Source organism: Rhinatrema bivittatum, chromosome 16, assembly GCF_901001135.1.
Source record: "Rhinatrema bivittatum chromosome 16, aRhiBiv1.1, whole genome shotgun sequence".
Classification (NCBI taxonomy): Eukaryota; Metazoa; Chordata; class Amphibia; order Gymnophiona; family Rhinatrematidae; genus Rhinatrema; species Rhinatrema bivittatum.
In genome coordinates, this window is record NC_042630.1 from 67,582,195 (window position 1) to 67,599,313 (window position 17,119).

Consider the following 17,119-nt stretch of genomic DNA (forward strand, 5'->3'; position numbering starts at 1 on the left):
TTGTTCTACATTCCGCATCCCAGGTTGTACCCTTCTTGGACTGATACCTCAGCTTGCCTTTGACCACGCTCGGACTGATACCTGGAACTGACATCTGCTTGCCTTTGACCACACTTGGACTGATAACTGGAACCGACCCTTGCTTTGGCTGACCATCCTCAGATGGTTACCCTGGCTTTGACCCTTGTGCTCCATTTGGACACTCTCTTCACTTCTCCTGTGACCACCAGGTCCGCCTGCTTCGACGGTCAGTGACCTTCCTCGAGCTAGACCAATAGGTGCTGCCTACCCTGACTAGAGGACCTTCTATTCCTGCTACATCCCTGTGGTCTCTGGTACTCTCTGTTCTGGCCTAGTTCGTCTGTTCAACGTCAGCCACGCACCTTTACTCCTTGTGGGCACACCTCTCCACCATCTCTCCGGGAGACCTCTAGAGGCCTACCTAAGCCCAGGCAAACTGGGAATCCAAGGGCTAAACCCATGGAGACCCCGGGCCGTTATTGGTGAAGCTCCAGCTTGCCTCTGTCTCCTTGTGTGCTCCACCTCCTGGCGGCAGGCATCCCCTGAATTCCCTCAGAGGGCAGTACCTAGAAGATGTGGTAGACCTGATTGACAAACTGAAGAGTAGTAAATCACCTGGACTAGATGGTATACACCCGAGTTCTGAAGGAACTAAAAAATGAAATTTCAGACCTATTAGTAAAAATTTGTAACCTATCATTAAAATCATCCATTGTACCTGAAGACTGCAGGATAGCAAATGTAACCCCAATATTTAAAAAGGGCTCCAGGGGCGATCCAGGAAATTACAGACCGGTTAGCCTGACTTCAGTGCCAGGAAAAATAGTGGAAAGTGTTCTAAACATCAAAATCACAGAACATATAGAAAGACATGGTTTAATGGAACAAAGTCAGCATGGCTTTACCCAGGGCAAGTCTTGCCTCACAAATCTGCTTCACTTTTTTGAAGGAGTTAATAAACATGTGGATAAAGGTGAACCGGTAGATATAGTATACTTGAATTTTCAGAAGGCTTTTGACAAAGTTCCTCATGAGAGGCTTCTAGGAAAAGTAAAAAGTCATGGGATAGGTGGCGATGTCCTTTCGTGGATTGCAAACTGGCTAAAAGACAGGAAACAGAGAGTAGGATTAAATGGACAATTTTCTCAGTGGAAGGGAATAGACACTGGAGTGCCTCAGGGATCTGTATTGGGACCCTTACTTTTCAATATATTTATAAATGATCTGGAAAGAAATATGACAAGTGAGACAATGAAATTTGCAGATGACACAAAATTGTTCAGAGTAGTTAAATCACAAGCAGATTGTGATAAATTGCAGGAAGACCTTGTGAGACTGGAAACTTGGGCATCCAAATGGCAGATGAAATTTAATGTGGATAAGTGTAAGGTGATGCATTTAGGGAAAAATAACCCATGCTATAATTACACAATGTTGGGTTCCATATTAGGTGCTACAACCCAAGAAAGAGATCTAGGTGTCATAGTGGATAACACATTGAAATCGTCGGTTCAGTGTGCTGCGGCAGTCAAAAAAGCAAACAGAATGTTGGGAATTATTAGAAAGGGAATGGTGAATAAAACGGAAAATGTCATAATGCCTCTGTATCGCGCCATGGTGAGACCGCACCTTGAATACTGTGTACAATTCTGGTCGCCGCATCTGAAAAAAGATATAATTGCGATGGAGAAGGTACAGAGAAGGGCTACCAAAATGATAAGGGGAATGGAACAGCTCCCCTATGAGCAAAGACTAAAGAGGTTAGGACTTTTCAGCTTGGAGAAGAGACGACTGTGGGGGGGATATGATAGAGATGTTTAAAATAATGAGAGGTCTAGAACGGGTAGATGTGAATCGGTTATTTACTCTTTCGGATAATAGAAAGACTAGGGGGCACTCCATGATGTTAGCATGTGGCACATTTAAAACTAATCGGAGAAAGTTCTTTTTTACTCAACGCACAATTAAACTCTGGAATTTGTTGCCAGAGGATGTGGTTAGTGCAGTTGGTATAGCTGTGTTTAAAAAAGGATTGGATAAGTTCTTGGAGAAGTCCATTACGTGCTATTAATTAAGTTGACTTAGAAAATAGCCACTGCTATTACTAGCAACTGTAACATGGAATAGATTTAGTTTTTGGGTACTCGCCAGGTTCTTATGGCACAACAGAGAGTGCTTTTAATTAACTGCAGTGAAGAAACACTTTACACACTGCAAAAAACAGATCATTTCTCTGTGTCTTTCCTGCTGCCAATGGCACAGTGTCAGTTGTAATGGGAGTCTTATCCTGATAAACACTGTGGTACTCTCACAGAAATTACAAACGTCCTTAGGCTGCCCTGTAGCACCCCATACCAAAGCTAGGCAAATTGTCAGTGAGTAACTCGAACAGCATACTTTGATTTATCCTGTTAACTTTTTTCAATTTTTTTTACTTTAAGTTTTTAAACATGGATTTTCAGAATTTCTGCCTCCTCTCTCTGAGATCCAACAGATGAATGGCTGAACAAAGTAGTGATTTCTAAAACTGTATTCTTTCGTCTAAAAATATGATGAAGTCATGGTATGTAGCTGCTAGCTGGGCAGGCTGGTTAAAATGTGTTGAAACATGCCTAACCAGTTCTGATCTGTCTGACTTGCTTAGCTTACCCCCCCCCCCACCCCCCCAGACTATACTGAGACCAAACTGAATGAGCTGAAATTTATTTTTATTTTTTTGTGAACTTCAATCATTCAGTTCAATTGACTCAATCTAAACCAAAATACATTTGTTGCATTTTTCACATTTGGATTATCCAAATGTGTATCCCTTATAGAAATGCAAAAGAGAGGTGAACTGAATAGTTTTGTACTCCTAGGTAAAAATGACCTGGCCAATGATGATAGTAGAGATTTAAAGGAAGTTCAAGGAGTTGGGGAATGGAATCTTACAGATAGCCAAATCTGTCTACAACAAAGGAACTTCAATTTGTGCTTGAAATATTGGTTGATAGAAATAGTCTTTGGCTATATTGGTAGCCGAGGATGTTTGTGGAAAGATAAGGATCTTTAAGAAATGATGGTTTACATCAATGCCAATAAGGAGGTTCATCAGCTTAGTCGTAGGTGGCAAAGGAAGAGATTCCCATGTGAATATTGAAAACCAGGGAGAAATTATGAAGGTCTGTGGAGTCATGAAGCTGGAAGAAATTCACTTGATAAAGAAGCCAAAGTTGCTTGGCACTGGGAGGTTAAGGAGAACTAGGGCAGGCATCTGCTGCTGGAAAAGGTAGGAGCACGGTGTCAAGAGAGCATAGATTAGGCCCAAACCTGAAGTTCAGGCCTGCAAGTATTTTCTGGAGACCTAGAAACCAGGAAACAGTAGGATATCAGTAACCCTGAAATAAATACAAGTTATTCAAGTATATATACCGCCAAAACTAACTGGATTGCTGTCATCATGTCAACTGCTTCAAAGGATCTGTAGAAGAAAGCTACATCTTCAGAACAGGTGTGCTCACTTCCAGTGACTGTCACTATTGATTTATTCATTTATTTTATTGAGTTCAATTCACAGAAAGTGTTTACTGTGTGCACCATGCCTCATGTCTTTATTAGTCTAAAATGAAACATTTATAGTATTACCATATCATTATTATTAATGATATTATTATTATTATTACAGAATGCAGAGATATGGAGGTGGGAAACGGAAGCCGCATTACAGAATTCATTCTCCTGGGATTTAAAGATGTGCCAGAGTTGCAGATGTTTCTCTTTGCACTTTTTTCTGTTTTCTTCCTGATCACACTGGGGGGCAATTTCACTATAGTTATATTGGTAATCACTGATCCCCACTTGCACATTCCTATGTATTTTCTCCTTGCTAATCTGTCTTTTCTTGACATCTGCTATTCAAATGTCACTGTTCCTAAGCTTTTGGTGAACTTCCTGTCAGAGAAGACAACCATTTCCTTCCAAGGGTGCATCACACAGCTACATTTTTTTCATTTCTTTGGGAGTACTGAAGCAATGATTCTTTGCGCCATGTCTTATGATCGCTATGTGGCAATCTGTAATCCCTTGCGGTATCCCATTCTTATGAATACAAAAGTCTGTATTCTGCTGGCATTAAGCTCCTGGGTAATTGGGTTCCTCTATTCAATGGTGCACACTATTTTAACATCCAGGTTACCTTTCTGTAAATACAATACAATTAGTAACTTCTACTGTGATGTTAAACCCTTGTTAAAACTAGCATGTATCAATACCCAGTTTAATGAGCGTCTGTTGAACATTGTTACTGGCTTCATAGCACTTAGTGCCTTTTCCTTAGTCATGATATCTTATTATCACATCAGCTCATCTATCCTCAAAATGCATTCAATCAATGGCAGAGAGAAAGCTATTTCTACCTGTGCCTCCCATCTGACTGTTGTATGTTTCTACTATGAGACAGCTATCTGTACATATCTGAGACCCACATCAGAGTATTTCCTTGAGCAAGACAGAATTTCTGCAATTTTTGTCACAGTGTTCACCCCTGCATTGAATCCCATTATTTATACTTTAAGAAACAAGGAGGTGCAAAGCTCCCTCAGAAGAACCATAATAACAAAAACAAATTTTTGCTAGATTAAATAAGAAGTTCCATACAGAATTAATGGGGCTTACTTTCCAATACAAGTGTGAAAATATGTGAATCCAAAAGTATGTCTGGCAGGTTACCCTTGGACCTCTTCACATGCACTGAAAATTTGATGTGACTTGGACTCTAAGTGGTGAATTTTCAGAGACATGAAAAAATGTGGCCATTATAAAATATCCCGAGGCTTGTAGTGCATGAAAAGAATGTGCTTTGTAAAGCTTACACTATGCTTATGGCCAGGGACACAAGAACACTTAGACTCAGTAAAAAGTATAATGTATTTTTATTAGTCAATTTAAGTGTTCTCGGGAGATGCTGGGTACTGGGTGCCCTTAGTCTTACAAACTGACCAGCATCTCTCTGGATACAGGAAGTGACCCTTGTTTTATAGATAACATTCAAATACAGGAAAAGGATAGAAGGTTCTAGAGACTTGCATGACTGCCCAAAGGATCATTTACATAAGTTGTAATGTCGACTGCATGATTAAATCATTGCTAACTACCCTGATTGGCTTCCCAGGATGTGTAGCCCATTTCCCATGGCTCTCTTTGTTCTGTTAAACTCTTACTGGTAAAGGCAATCAACACTGTCTGTAACTGTGTGGATTACAAACTCCTGAGAATGGTGCCTGAAGCTCCCCTGTGGTTTCTTCTTTTGTGACTCTATGAATAGACATCACCTGTCTGGTGCCAGCTTGCCTGCCTCCACAGATATCCAGGGACATTCTGTAAGTCATGCTCAGAAAGTCACTCCAGAGTCCATTCAGCCCAGGCAGGCCAAAGACACGCAGAGGCTTCTGGGGATTTCCTTCTCCATGCTGGTTTTCTGTTCAGGCATACTTCTCAACTTAATCAAGTTCACTCATACTTCTGTGTGCACTGAGGAGATACATTTTGGAGGTCAGAGTTGGTACTTATGAGCTTACATTTATTTTTCAGAACTGTGCATATACGTTAATCCATACAAGTTATGCCCTATGAATTGCAGATGTAACTTTGTTTGGGTTATTTTGTTCAAATTACCCAAGCATTTTCAAAACAAACTTATGCATATAAGTTTACTTTCAAAAAGTGGGGTTAAATCAGCTTGCAAAAGTTGCCTGTGAACCTTATTCCTGTCCTCACAGTTCTAAAATGATTCTCCTTGGAAGTCTGTGGGTACCTTTTACCATATTTTACTCACCCTAGACCTACAGACCCCACTCAAACTCCATGCCTCAGACAGGCCTATCAGAGAGACATATAAAGGAATGCTGCAAGTCCCACCTACCAAATCCACCCGTCTAACAAACACCAAAGAACGTTCCTTCTCTACAGCAGGACCAGTCCTCTGGAACAAACTACCGACTGATCTAAGACTGGAACCTTGCCTCCACACCTTCCGAAGGAAACTTAAGACGTGGCTTTTCCTCCAAGCCTTCCCCTAAAACAAATTAACTCGTCATACCCAGATCAAGGAACTGAATGTCATATTTTATGATAATTCCTAGTTAATTTCTATCGCTCTTTCTCCTACTTCACTTATTCCTAGCTACTCTAGCTCCCAAGTTCAACACCCCTGTTTTATTGTAACTTTGATAGTTTCGACCTTTCTTATTTACCCAACTAATCAAACTTAATATTTCACTTGGAAGCAGCTCCAGCACTGCTCTCTACATTAATGGTGGGGGTGAAAAGGGAATTAGAACATAAGGTTACTAAGAGCCAAGAGAAACAGTTAAGTATGAGAACAAATGTGTGAAGCTTGCTGGGCAGACTGGATGGACCGGTTGGTCTTCTTCTGCCGTCATTTCTATGTTTCTATGTTTCTATGTTTCTATGTTACTTTGGTTTTTCCCTTGTTCCATGTAAACCGGCCTGATATGAATCCCATTCATGAAGGCCGGTATAGAAATATTTTTAAATAAATAAATAAATAAATAAATATTTTAAAGTGAAAGTATCTTTCTGCTTTCACTTTGATAATTATCCCAGGAAGGCTACCCAAACACATTTAGATCTATCCTTATGGGTAGCTTGTCAGAGAAAAAAAGACATAAATACTTTTGAAAGTAAGAACAAGCACCTGCCCATTCTCACTTCAACTAAATTTACCCATGTAGTGGCACTAAAAGGTGAATTTTCAAAAGTAGGGATGGGAATTTTCAAACCAGCACACAGATGTGTGCGTCAGCCTGCAGCCAGGGACACGACCATTTTATAACTTGCATGTGTCTATGCACACATCTTATAAAACAGCCTGGCCACGCGCATGTGCCCCTTATTTTCAGTGGGCGCAGAAATTCCACTTCTACCACATAAGTTGTGGGATTTTAAAAGCGGTGCACTCCCATGCCATTGCAGGTTTACCAGTACATCCACCATTTTGCCCAGTTAACAGCTAGGTCCTCCAACCTAGGTTTGATAACACTTCCCCCTGTTACTCCAGACCCTCAGAAATGGCTTAATCCTTTTATTTTAGAACTTATAATTCATCAACAGCAGAAGTAAAGATAAGCAACCCGGGACTTTGGCCCATACCGGGGCTTGTAAGTATTTATGTGCACATCTCTTGGCCCTAACATGCCCATGCCCTGCTCCTTTGTGTTAACTTTTCAGATGTGCGCACAGTGGGGCGGATTTTCAGAGCCCTGCTCGCCTAAATCCGCCTAAATCCGGGCGGATTTAGGCAAGCAGGGCCCTGCGCGCCGGTGCGCCTATGTTCAATAGGCCTACCGGCGCGCGCAGACCCCGGGACTTGCGTAAGTCCCGGGGTTTGGCGAGGGGGGCGGGCCCGGTCATCGCGGCGTTTTGGGGGCGTGTCGGCAGCATTTTGGGGGCAGGCCCGGAGGCGTGGTTACGGCCCGGGCGGTCCGGGGGCATGGCCGCGCCCTCCGTACTCGCCCCCAGGTCGCGTCCCGGCGCACTAGCGGCCCGCTGGCGCGCGGGGATTTACTTCTCCCTCCGGGAGGCGTAAATCCCCCGACAAAGGTAAGTGGGGGGTTTAGACAGGGCCGGGCGGGTGGGTTAGGGAGGGGAAGGTGAGGGGAGGGCAAAAGAAAGTTCCCTCCGAGGCCGCTCCGATTTCGGAGCGGCCTCGGAGGGAACGGAGGTAGGCTGCGCGGCTCGGCGCGCGCCAGCTATACGGAATCGATAGCCTTGTGCGCGCCGATCCCGGATTTTAGCGGATACGTGCGGCTACGCGCGTATCTACTAAAATCCAGCGTACTTTTGTTGGCGCCTGGAGCGCCAACAAAAGTACGCCAAATCGCGCTATTTGAAAATCTACCCCAGTGCTCTTTGCACGCGTACCCGGGTGCTTTTTCAAATGTTTGGCATTCGTGAGTCTGACTTCTTCGTGCATCCCCTAATTGATCTGCATGCCAGGCTTTTTAAATTCACCTTTAGGTGCATAAAACTTAGCAGTTATGCTTGTAAAATAGCATATATGTATGTGTGTGCTATTTTAGAAACCTCAACATACACGTGTAAATCGGAGTCCGTGAGTAAATTTGAGATGTAAAAAATAGCAGACCAGGGACCAACATTTAAACGAATACGTTGCTATTTAATAAACAATTTACACATTTAAATTTGGCAGCGTATTTGCATTTATTTACTCCTGCTCTATAACTGGAGTAAGTTATTGTAAATATCTTAAAAGTGAAATAGTGACTGGGTGGGAAGTCTGGGTGAAATGGGGCAATGTCAGGCTGAAGATTTCGATGACCTGCAGATGGAGTGGGAGAGCTGGTAGACCAATTGGTAAAACAGGTTGTTTCATTGCTGCACACACAGAAAATCTCCCAACTTACATGTGTAAAAGCTGACCTGGGTGGGAGGGAGAGATAAATGTATCTAATTTATGTGTGTAAAATCAACTCGCATATCACATTAAAACTGGAAATAGAAATATGCATGAAAACAAGTTTCACACATTTATCCAGCTACAATCTTACTTATCCGAGTAAGTAGTGGTTCTGTTGCTACTTATCTGGATAAATTCTGAGTTATCAGATAAGTAGTGGCACTTATCCAGAAAAGTTCCAACTTATCTAGCTAAATAGCGGCAAAGCCAGATAGCTGGATAAATAGCATTGCCATTTTAAGACTTACAGTATCTGTCTAAATGGCACTTTTTCAGCCTTATCCATCTATCTTATCTGGATAACTATGAACTTGTCCAGCATGCATTTTTTACATTTGTCCACGTTTAAGTGTATATTAAATTTCTGCGTGCCTATATAAACATGTATATGGGCACGTGCATGCAAGTTTGAAAGTTGTCCTCCCTATTTTCTAAAATCCCATTTCTGTTACTCTTGAAAATGGCATTGAATATTACTTTCTCAATGCATGGGGGTCAATTTTCAAAAGAGTTATTAATCTTATATACTCACACTCCCCCCCCCCCCCCACACACACACATACACACACACACATGACCTGGTACACTTTAAGGACTGGGGGCACATTTGATACCCTGAATCACTCTTCCAAATCCTGGCAAATATTTAAAAGGAAACATTTAAAGAAGATACTTCATGCACTGTTTTGCTGTTCCAAATATGAAAGTCTTTACTAAATAATTAAAATTAGAAAATTGTAAATGTAACAGTCTTTCAATATTGAAATTCTCAAACAGGTACTGACTTTGTGAAAAAGAAATTCTTAACCCTGGCTTGTGCATCCTCCTGGGATCCTTGTACTCCTTTCCTGGGTTTAAGCCTTCCTTGAATAGATGCTGGACTTACTGACTCCTAGCGACGCATCTCCAATTGCTTGAATCTTTCCCCTTGCACACCATTTTCCTTCTTCCCTTAGATTCCTTTATTTATTTACTTTTAAAGCATTTTTCGACTGCTATGCCACATATCATAGAGGTTTACAATTTGAACATTGATAAAATTGTTAACAAATACTATAAAACCACAAACAATTCATTATAAAATCAAATAAAATATACAAGTTTTCAAATTACAAAATAATACTTAAAATATACCTAAAAACATAATCAAATTTTACAAAAGTGAATAATACATAATAAACCTAAAGAAATAAAAATATAAAACATAATGACAATTTTTATTATTGGATTCTTTGATCAGGATACCAGATGGATACTTCTCTCTCCTCTCTTCTCTCACATGGGCAGGCATCTGACATTAACTTTGAAATTAAATAAATATAACTAGCTGAACAACCTCCATTTGATTAGCTAAATTTGTGTGGCTTAAATCATAAGCTACACAATGGACAAGTTTAGAGCTACTCCTGAGGCATTGAAGGGACTGACTGGGTTAGGAACTTGTTTAGTGGGAGACAACAAAGGGTATAGGAAATGGAGCTCACTCTGAGGAGAGTGGGGTTACCGGTGGTGTGCTGCAGGGATCAGTCTTTGGACGAGTTCTTTTCAACACTTTCATAAGTGATATTATAAAATAAATATCATAGAAACATAGAAATATGACAGAAGAGAAATCCATACAGTCTATCTAGTCTGCACATCAATACAACTGCTCAGCTCTACAATCCCTCAGGGATACCTCATGTTTGTCCCAAGCTACATGAATTCAGGTACTTTCTTTGTCTCCACCACCTCCACTGGGAGGCTTTCCATGCATCCACCACCCTTGTAAAGAAATATTTCCATACTCTACCCCATTTAGCCCTCATCCCATGATCCCTTATTCCAGAGTCTCCTTTCTGTTGAAAGAGACCAACATCCTATGCTGGGCTACCCATGTACAAATTGTCATGCCAATAAAGTATGGGAAGTCATGGATGATCCATTAACTGAAATCCTTTTTGGAGGAGTTTAATTTTGTTGGAGGCTGTGGTTTAAAGTTAGTAGTCCAGGAAAAAGCATGCACACATCACTTAATAATAAGCTCCAAAAATGAGCAGTTTATTATTTATTTGAGGAAAGAAAAGTCAGCTATGCAAAACAAAAAGGCCTATTCTCTTTAGAAGCTCCAACACAGATGCTGGGCAGATCAAAAGAAAAACCTGAAAGCAGCAAACAGGGAGGGAGAAAGAAAGAAGGTGTCTTATGACATCAGTTCAACCTCCTTGTCCAATCACAAGCAGTAAGTGCTATACAGAGAAAGAGGGAAACATTGTAATATTATCTTATTTTTCATTACTGTGCATCAGATCAATAAACACAAACATGCATAAGAACCTTCCTTCCCTTTTACACTTTTAGAAGACGGTATTTCCAACATGTCTTAGGAAGGTAGTACAGAATTTGATTATTTCATATTTGGTTTATTAAAACAGCAGCACAAACATCTTCCATTGCCAGACATTTTGAGGGTAATTGTCACACACCCAAAAACACACACAGGCTCTATCTCACATGTTCACACAGGTGTTATTATCACACACAAACATGTTCTCTCTCTCATATACACACACACACACACAGAGGCTCTCTTCTGACTCAGAGGTTTTCTCTCTCATATATACACACACACTCATACCCTCAAGCTTACTCTCTCTCTCACACCACAGGATCACATGTGTTCTCTCTCTCTCTCTCTCTCTGTCTCACGCATGCACACAAACTTAGGGGGTCATTTATCAAAGTGCTATATGCAAAAAACGCTTGTAACGCATGTGAAAATGCCATTAATGTGTGCAAAAGCACCATAATGCATGGTGCGATGCAAATGAGAAAAAGGGGAGGAGTTTTGGCCACGTGGGTTGGACTCACATTTTTGCGAAGTTGTATTGCATGGCTTGAACTACACCTTCACAAATGCTGTTTGAAGCTCCTGGAGAGCTATAGGGAGAGAGTGGGAGAGGGAGAGAAAGAGAGAAAGCACCTAGCCATAATGTCCTCACATCTTGTGAAGATGAGATTTGTGCAATATTATCTCAACCTAGCTTGATGTTACACAGTTAGAGAGTCCATCAAGCTAGGTTGAGAGAACATTGCACAAATGTCATCTTTGGGTGAGTTTACTCACTCTGAAGGTCATCAAATCTTCAAAAGAGAGCACTGTTCTGTTCGTGCGTCTCACTTTGAATGTCAAAGTGGCCCCTAACCCCTACACTACTACCTAAACCTCACCTCTAGTTACTAGGTGGGCCTCCCATAGAGATATAAATACCTATCTGGAGTGAGGGTATTAAAACTACTAAACATGGTCCCTCAGTGGTTGTATGTAGGAAATACAACAATTCTGGCACTTATCGCAAAGTGTAAAAACGTTATTTGCGGTAAGATAGCGCTTCACATAGGTATTAGCACAAATTGCAATAAACTGCCTATTACCATAAAACAGACCCCTTTTCCTATTGCATGTGATATTTAGTGCATTTTGATAAATCCAGGCCTTTGTGTCTCTCTTGTCTTCTCACACACATGCAAGCTCACAGCTTGATATTTAACTTTGAACATTTTATAAGTTCATTAGTTTGGTCCTGGGGAGTGATTAGTAATTAAGCAGTTTCTGTTTGGGGTGGAGAGATGACAGAGAGGTGTTTAGGGGGGTGGCAGGGTTCGGAAATGAGAGAGAAAATGGACAACTTAAGCAAAGAGATGTGCAAGAACAATGCACCCTGTGGTTCTGTAAGGATTTATTTGAAGTTGCTTATATATTTGTTGTTTAGTGGATCTGAAGGGCTGTTTATATATTCCTTGACTGGTTAATGTTCTTTACAGTACCGTGTTAGGTTTTCATGTGTTTCACAATAAAAAAAAAGATTTAAACATATATTCATGGGATCCTCCATTCATTTAGAGGGGTCCATGAATGAAACAAAAAGAGTCTCCTTAATTTATTTTACACATCGATATTATATATATACAGGATATTTTACGTAGATAATTGTAACCCTTTTTTAGTGGATTCACTATCTGCTGAGGGTCCATAACAACATTTATAGTATGTCTGTATCCATTAACATCTTTTCCCCCATCTCTGCTTGTCCCATGGGTTAGGTCCTTTCTATGGGGGAAGGCTGGCCTTCTTTAAAGTGACTGTACGAGAGTTCTCCCTCTCTGTGTATGTAATTCTGTGGGACATAGTATTGTGTGTTCAAAATAAATTCATGTGATTCTTCAGTATATAAACAAGAAGATAGCCGTCCCTTTACACCTCTGCGCTGAGGTATTCTTCCTTTCCTCTGAGTATATATCCTGAGAACAAGGCACAGGGAGATAAGAAAAATCCCACTTAGGCAGGGAAATCCCTATGTATAGAGGATTTCCTTAGTCTCAAAATCGTACTTAAGGTCCACGCAAATCTGGTTCTTCCCCAGTTTGTGTCTTGTTTCCCAAGGCTGGAGATCCAAATGGGAGTCTCCAAAGGATCTTGCCTCTGGTCCTCAACTCTTTCTGTTGTGAACTCTCATTAGGAAATATCTATTCTAGGAAAAAACTGTTAATATAGCCCACCTTCAAAAGTGAGAAGTGGCATTAAACCGCCTCACAAACCAAAAAGGGCAAAACACTTTCACAGTCCCAACCACTTCTGAGGTGAGGAGTTACTGATGAGTCACTGATGCCTCTCAGATCTTCTCACCTCTGGCCTCTGATCTTACCCAGAGGGACCAAAAATCTTAAAACTTCTCAGAAAACTGGAGACTGTTCCTGACAGCAAGGGTGCACTGCAGAATCTTTTCCTTACAAAAAAGTAGTCAGGCAAGGTGCGGCTAACTCGTATTATGAGCACTAGAGATGTGAATCGTGTCCTCGATCGTCTTAACGATCGATTTCGGCTGGGAGGGGGAGGGAATCGTATTGTTGCCATTTGGGTGTTTAAAGTATCGTGAAAATCGTGAGCCGGCACACTAAAACCCCCTAAAACCCACCCCCGACCCTTTAAATTAAATCCCCCAACCTCCCGAACCCCCCCCCCCAAATGCCTTAAATTACCTGGGGGTCCAGCGGCGGTCCGGAACGGCCTCCTGCAATTGAATCGTGTTGTCTTCAGCCGGCGCCATTTTTCAAAATGGCGGCGCAAAATGGCGGCGGCCATAGACCAACACGATTCGACTGCAGGAGGTCGTTCCAGACCCCCGCTGGACTTTTGGCAAGTCTTGTGGGGGTCAGGAGGCCCCCCCAAGCTGGCCAAAAGTCCCTGGGGGTCCAGCGGGGGTCCGGAAAACGATCTCTTGCCGCAAATCGTTTTCCGTACGGAAAATGGCGCCGGCAGGAGATTGACTGCAGGAGGTCGTTCAGCGGGGCGCCATTTTCCATACGGAAAATGGCGCCGGCAGGAGATCGACTGCAGGAGGTCGTTCAGCGGGGGACCGGAACCCCCGCTGAACGACCTCCTGCAGTCGATCTCCTGCCGGCGCCATTTTCCGTACGGAAAATGGCGCCGGCCATACGCGTATGGCGCCGGCAGGAGATCGACTGCAGGTGGTCGTTCAGCGGGGGTTCCGGTCCCCCGCTGAACGACCTCCTGCAGTCGATCTCCTGCCGGCGCCATTTTCCGTACGGAAAACGATTCGTGGCAGGAGATCGTTTTCCAGACCCCCGCTGGACCCCCAGGGACTTTTGGCCAGCTTGGGGGGGCCTCCTGACCCCCACAAGACTTGCCAAAAGTCCAGCGGGGGTCCGGAACGACCTCCTGCAGTCGAATCGTGTTGGTCTATGGCCGCCGCCATTTTGCGCCGCCATTTTGAAAAATGGCGCCGGCTGAAGACAACACGATTCAATTGCAAGAGGCCGTTCCGGACCGCCGCTGGACCCCCAGGTAATTTAAGGCATTTGGGGGGGTTCGGGAGGATGGGGGATTTAATTTAAGGTTCGGGGGCGGGTTTTAGGGGGTTTTAGTGTGCCGGTTTTCCTGCCCTCCCCCTTCCCCCGATTTACGATTTTTTGACAATAAATCGGGGGAATTGGTATTGTATCGTGGCCCTAATGATTTTTGACGATTTAAAATATATCGGACGATATTTTAAATCGTCAAAAAATGATTCACATCCCTAATGAGCACTGCAAAATAGCTCCTTCACTCCCAAGAGCCAACTCAAAATGACTGCTTTCTAAGCCACTAGCCACTCCCAGGCAGCCTCAAAGGGAAGGGCTGCACAGAAAGAGTATCTCCCACTAAGTTGGAAAACCAGGGCAGGCATCTAGGGCCATCTAATGGAGACCAGTGGGTCTCTACATGATAATAACAATGCTCATGTAATATCCCAGAATTCAACTTAGAGGCAATTATTTTATGAAATATGTATGTACTTCACTTCTGAAAATGCTTTCTTGCATGCCTATTTCACTGATACCTCCACCAATTCACCTACATCTGCAGCAGGTCACTCTGAAGCCCACCAGTCCACCCAGACCACCAATTCAAGAACTAAAGATAAAAGACAGGTGTGATTTAAATTGTGTGAGTCAATTAGTAGGTGTAAAAGTGTAAAGAAAATGTTGGTACTATAAGCACGTATCTCATTTACAAAATAAGAATCTGTGCTTGTTAATTCCAAACATCGCCCCAGAACTCACCTAAACTGTCCCAAATTTTGGCTCTTAACATTTATGCATAACACTGCAAGTATGCACATACTCTTGAGGTATATAAAATAGGATATGTATGTTTATGTTACTAATATACATATATGCTAATTTTTTCCACATCCCTTGCATATCTCTCCCTCTTATAAGCTTATATGTCTATATTTTTTTTCCTTTTGTGACTGACCTAAGGTCCACTGATTACCTGAGGCAGCTGTATGTTAATGAGTCTCAAATATACAGTTCATTCTAAAAAATTAGTATTTAAAGAAAAAAATATTTTACATTATTTTACACTGTTTTACATTTTATATCCCTCAGCACAAGTTGAATACTTGTGAGCATTAGCGCCAACGTCAAGGCTTCAACCATGGCTACTGACTATTCACACATCTTTCAAAATGGCCAATGCAATATTGTCGTGCACTGCACTGCACTCAGGCTAGTGCAACGACTAAACACTTCAATGCCAAAAATTAGGGATGTGCAGAAGGGATGGATTTGGAATTGCCAGGTAACGTCTTTATCCAGGATATTGGTGGCAGGTTCCCAACTGTCTTCTTCAGGCCCAAGGCCCTCCCAAGGAGATATTCACAACTTTTTCCACGTTTCCTTACATCCAGAATATCTTGGACTTGATATGTCATGTCCACTCCAGTGGTTTTTTGGAGAAGCCAGACAGTACCGGATAGTAGGGGTGTGCATTCGGATTGACCGCATTAGTAAAACGCAACTCATATTTTTTTTTTACTTAAAAAATTGATTCGACATAAACGATCGGATTTCCCACATATCGAACATAGATATGTTCGATATGTGGGAAATCGCGATTGTTGAGCCAAAATAAAAATTTAAACCCCCTCACCCTCCTTAATCCCCCCCCCAGACTTACCACAACTCCCTGGTGATCGAGCGAGGAGTGAGGACGCCATTTCTGCAATCCTTGGCGAGAAGCATGTGACGTCGGCGGCACGTCGAGTGACGCCGGCGTCACGTGATTCCCGGCTCGTTTGCGCCGGACGGCTCGTTCGGCCCAAAAAGAACTTTTGGCCAGCTTGGGGGGGTCAGGAGGCCCCCCCAAGCTGGCCAAAAGTTCTTTTTGGGCCGAACGAGCCGTCCGGCGCAAACTCGCCGGGAATCACGTGACGCCGCGTCACTCGACGTGCCACCGACGTCACATGCTTCTCGCCAAGGATTGCAGAAATGACGTCCTCACTCCTCGCTCGATCACCAGGGAGTTGTGGTAAGTCTGGGGGGGGGATTAAGGAGGGTGAGGGGGTTTAAATTTTTTTTTTGCACATATGTACATATACCCAACTCATTGGATTTTTTTTATGTCCATATTGGCCGCAAGTGGGACCCCCTTTCGGACATAAAAAATATGAACATAAAATTTTGCTCTGCACATCCCTACCGGATAGTAGAGGTGTGAATCGTGTGCCCGATCGTCTTAACGATCGAAATCATCTGGCAGGAGTAGAAAATCGTGTTTGGCACGATTTTTTAGTTAAAAAATCGTTTTTTCCGATTAACCATTGTTAGTGCGCACTAACAGAAAATGATACAATTTGACACTTTTCAGGTCAGTTAAGGTCAGTTTAGGAATGAATACGTATTCCTATTGGCTGACAATATATGGGGGATGGGAAATGGAAACAGTTGGTAGCTTGACAAAAAAAGTAATGTGATCAGTCAATGTGACTAGAACTTGTGCCCTAACCCTGATACCAGGGGTGTTGTGATCTTCCTGCACACAGTGCCCTATCCCTGATACCAGGGGTGTTGTGATCTTCCTGCACTCAGTGCGATATCCCTGATAATGGGAGTGTTGTGATCTCCCTGCACACAGTGCCCTAACCCTGATACCAGGAGGTATTGCAGTGCCCTAACCCTAATACCAGGAGGTATTGCAGTGCCCTAACCCTGATATCAGGGTTAGGGCACTGTGTGCAGGAAGATCACAACACTCCCATTATCAGGGATATGGCACTGCATGCAGGAAGATCACAA

At 42.6% G+C, this 17,119-nt stretch overlaps 1 protein-coding gene across 1 annotated transcript; it reads left to right on the forward strand.

The window, feature by feature from the left end:
* The first annotated feature begins 3,696 nt into the window (after positions 1–3,696).
* LOC115077811 (olfactory receptor 12D2-like) lies at positions 3,697–4,635 on the forward strand. The gene has a single exon (XM_029580098.1). It carries the CDS (start codon positions 3,697–3,699, stop codon positions 4,633–4,635), a length of 939 nt encoding a protein of 312 aa, XP_029435958.1.
* Positions 4,636–17,119: the final 12,484 nt, after the last annotated feature.

Bases quoted from the DNA above. Each gene is read 5' to 3' on its own strand.
- LOC115077811 (XM_029580098.1), top strand. From the start codon at position 3,697: ATGGAGGTGGGAAACGGAAGCCGCATTACAGAATTCATTCTCCTGGGA.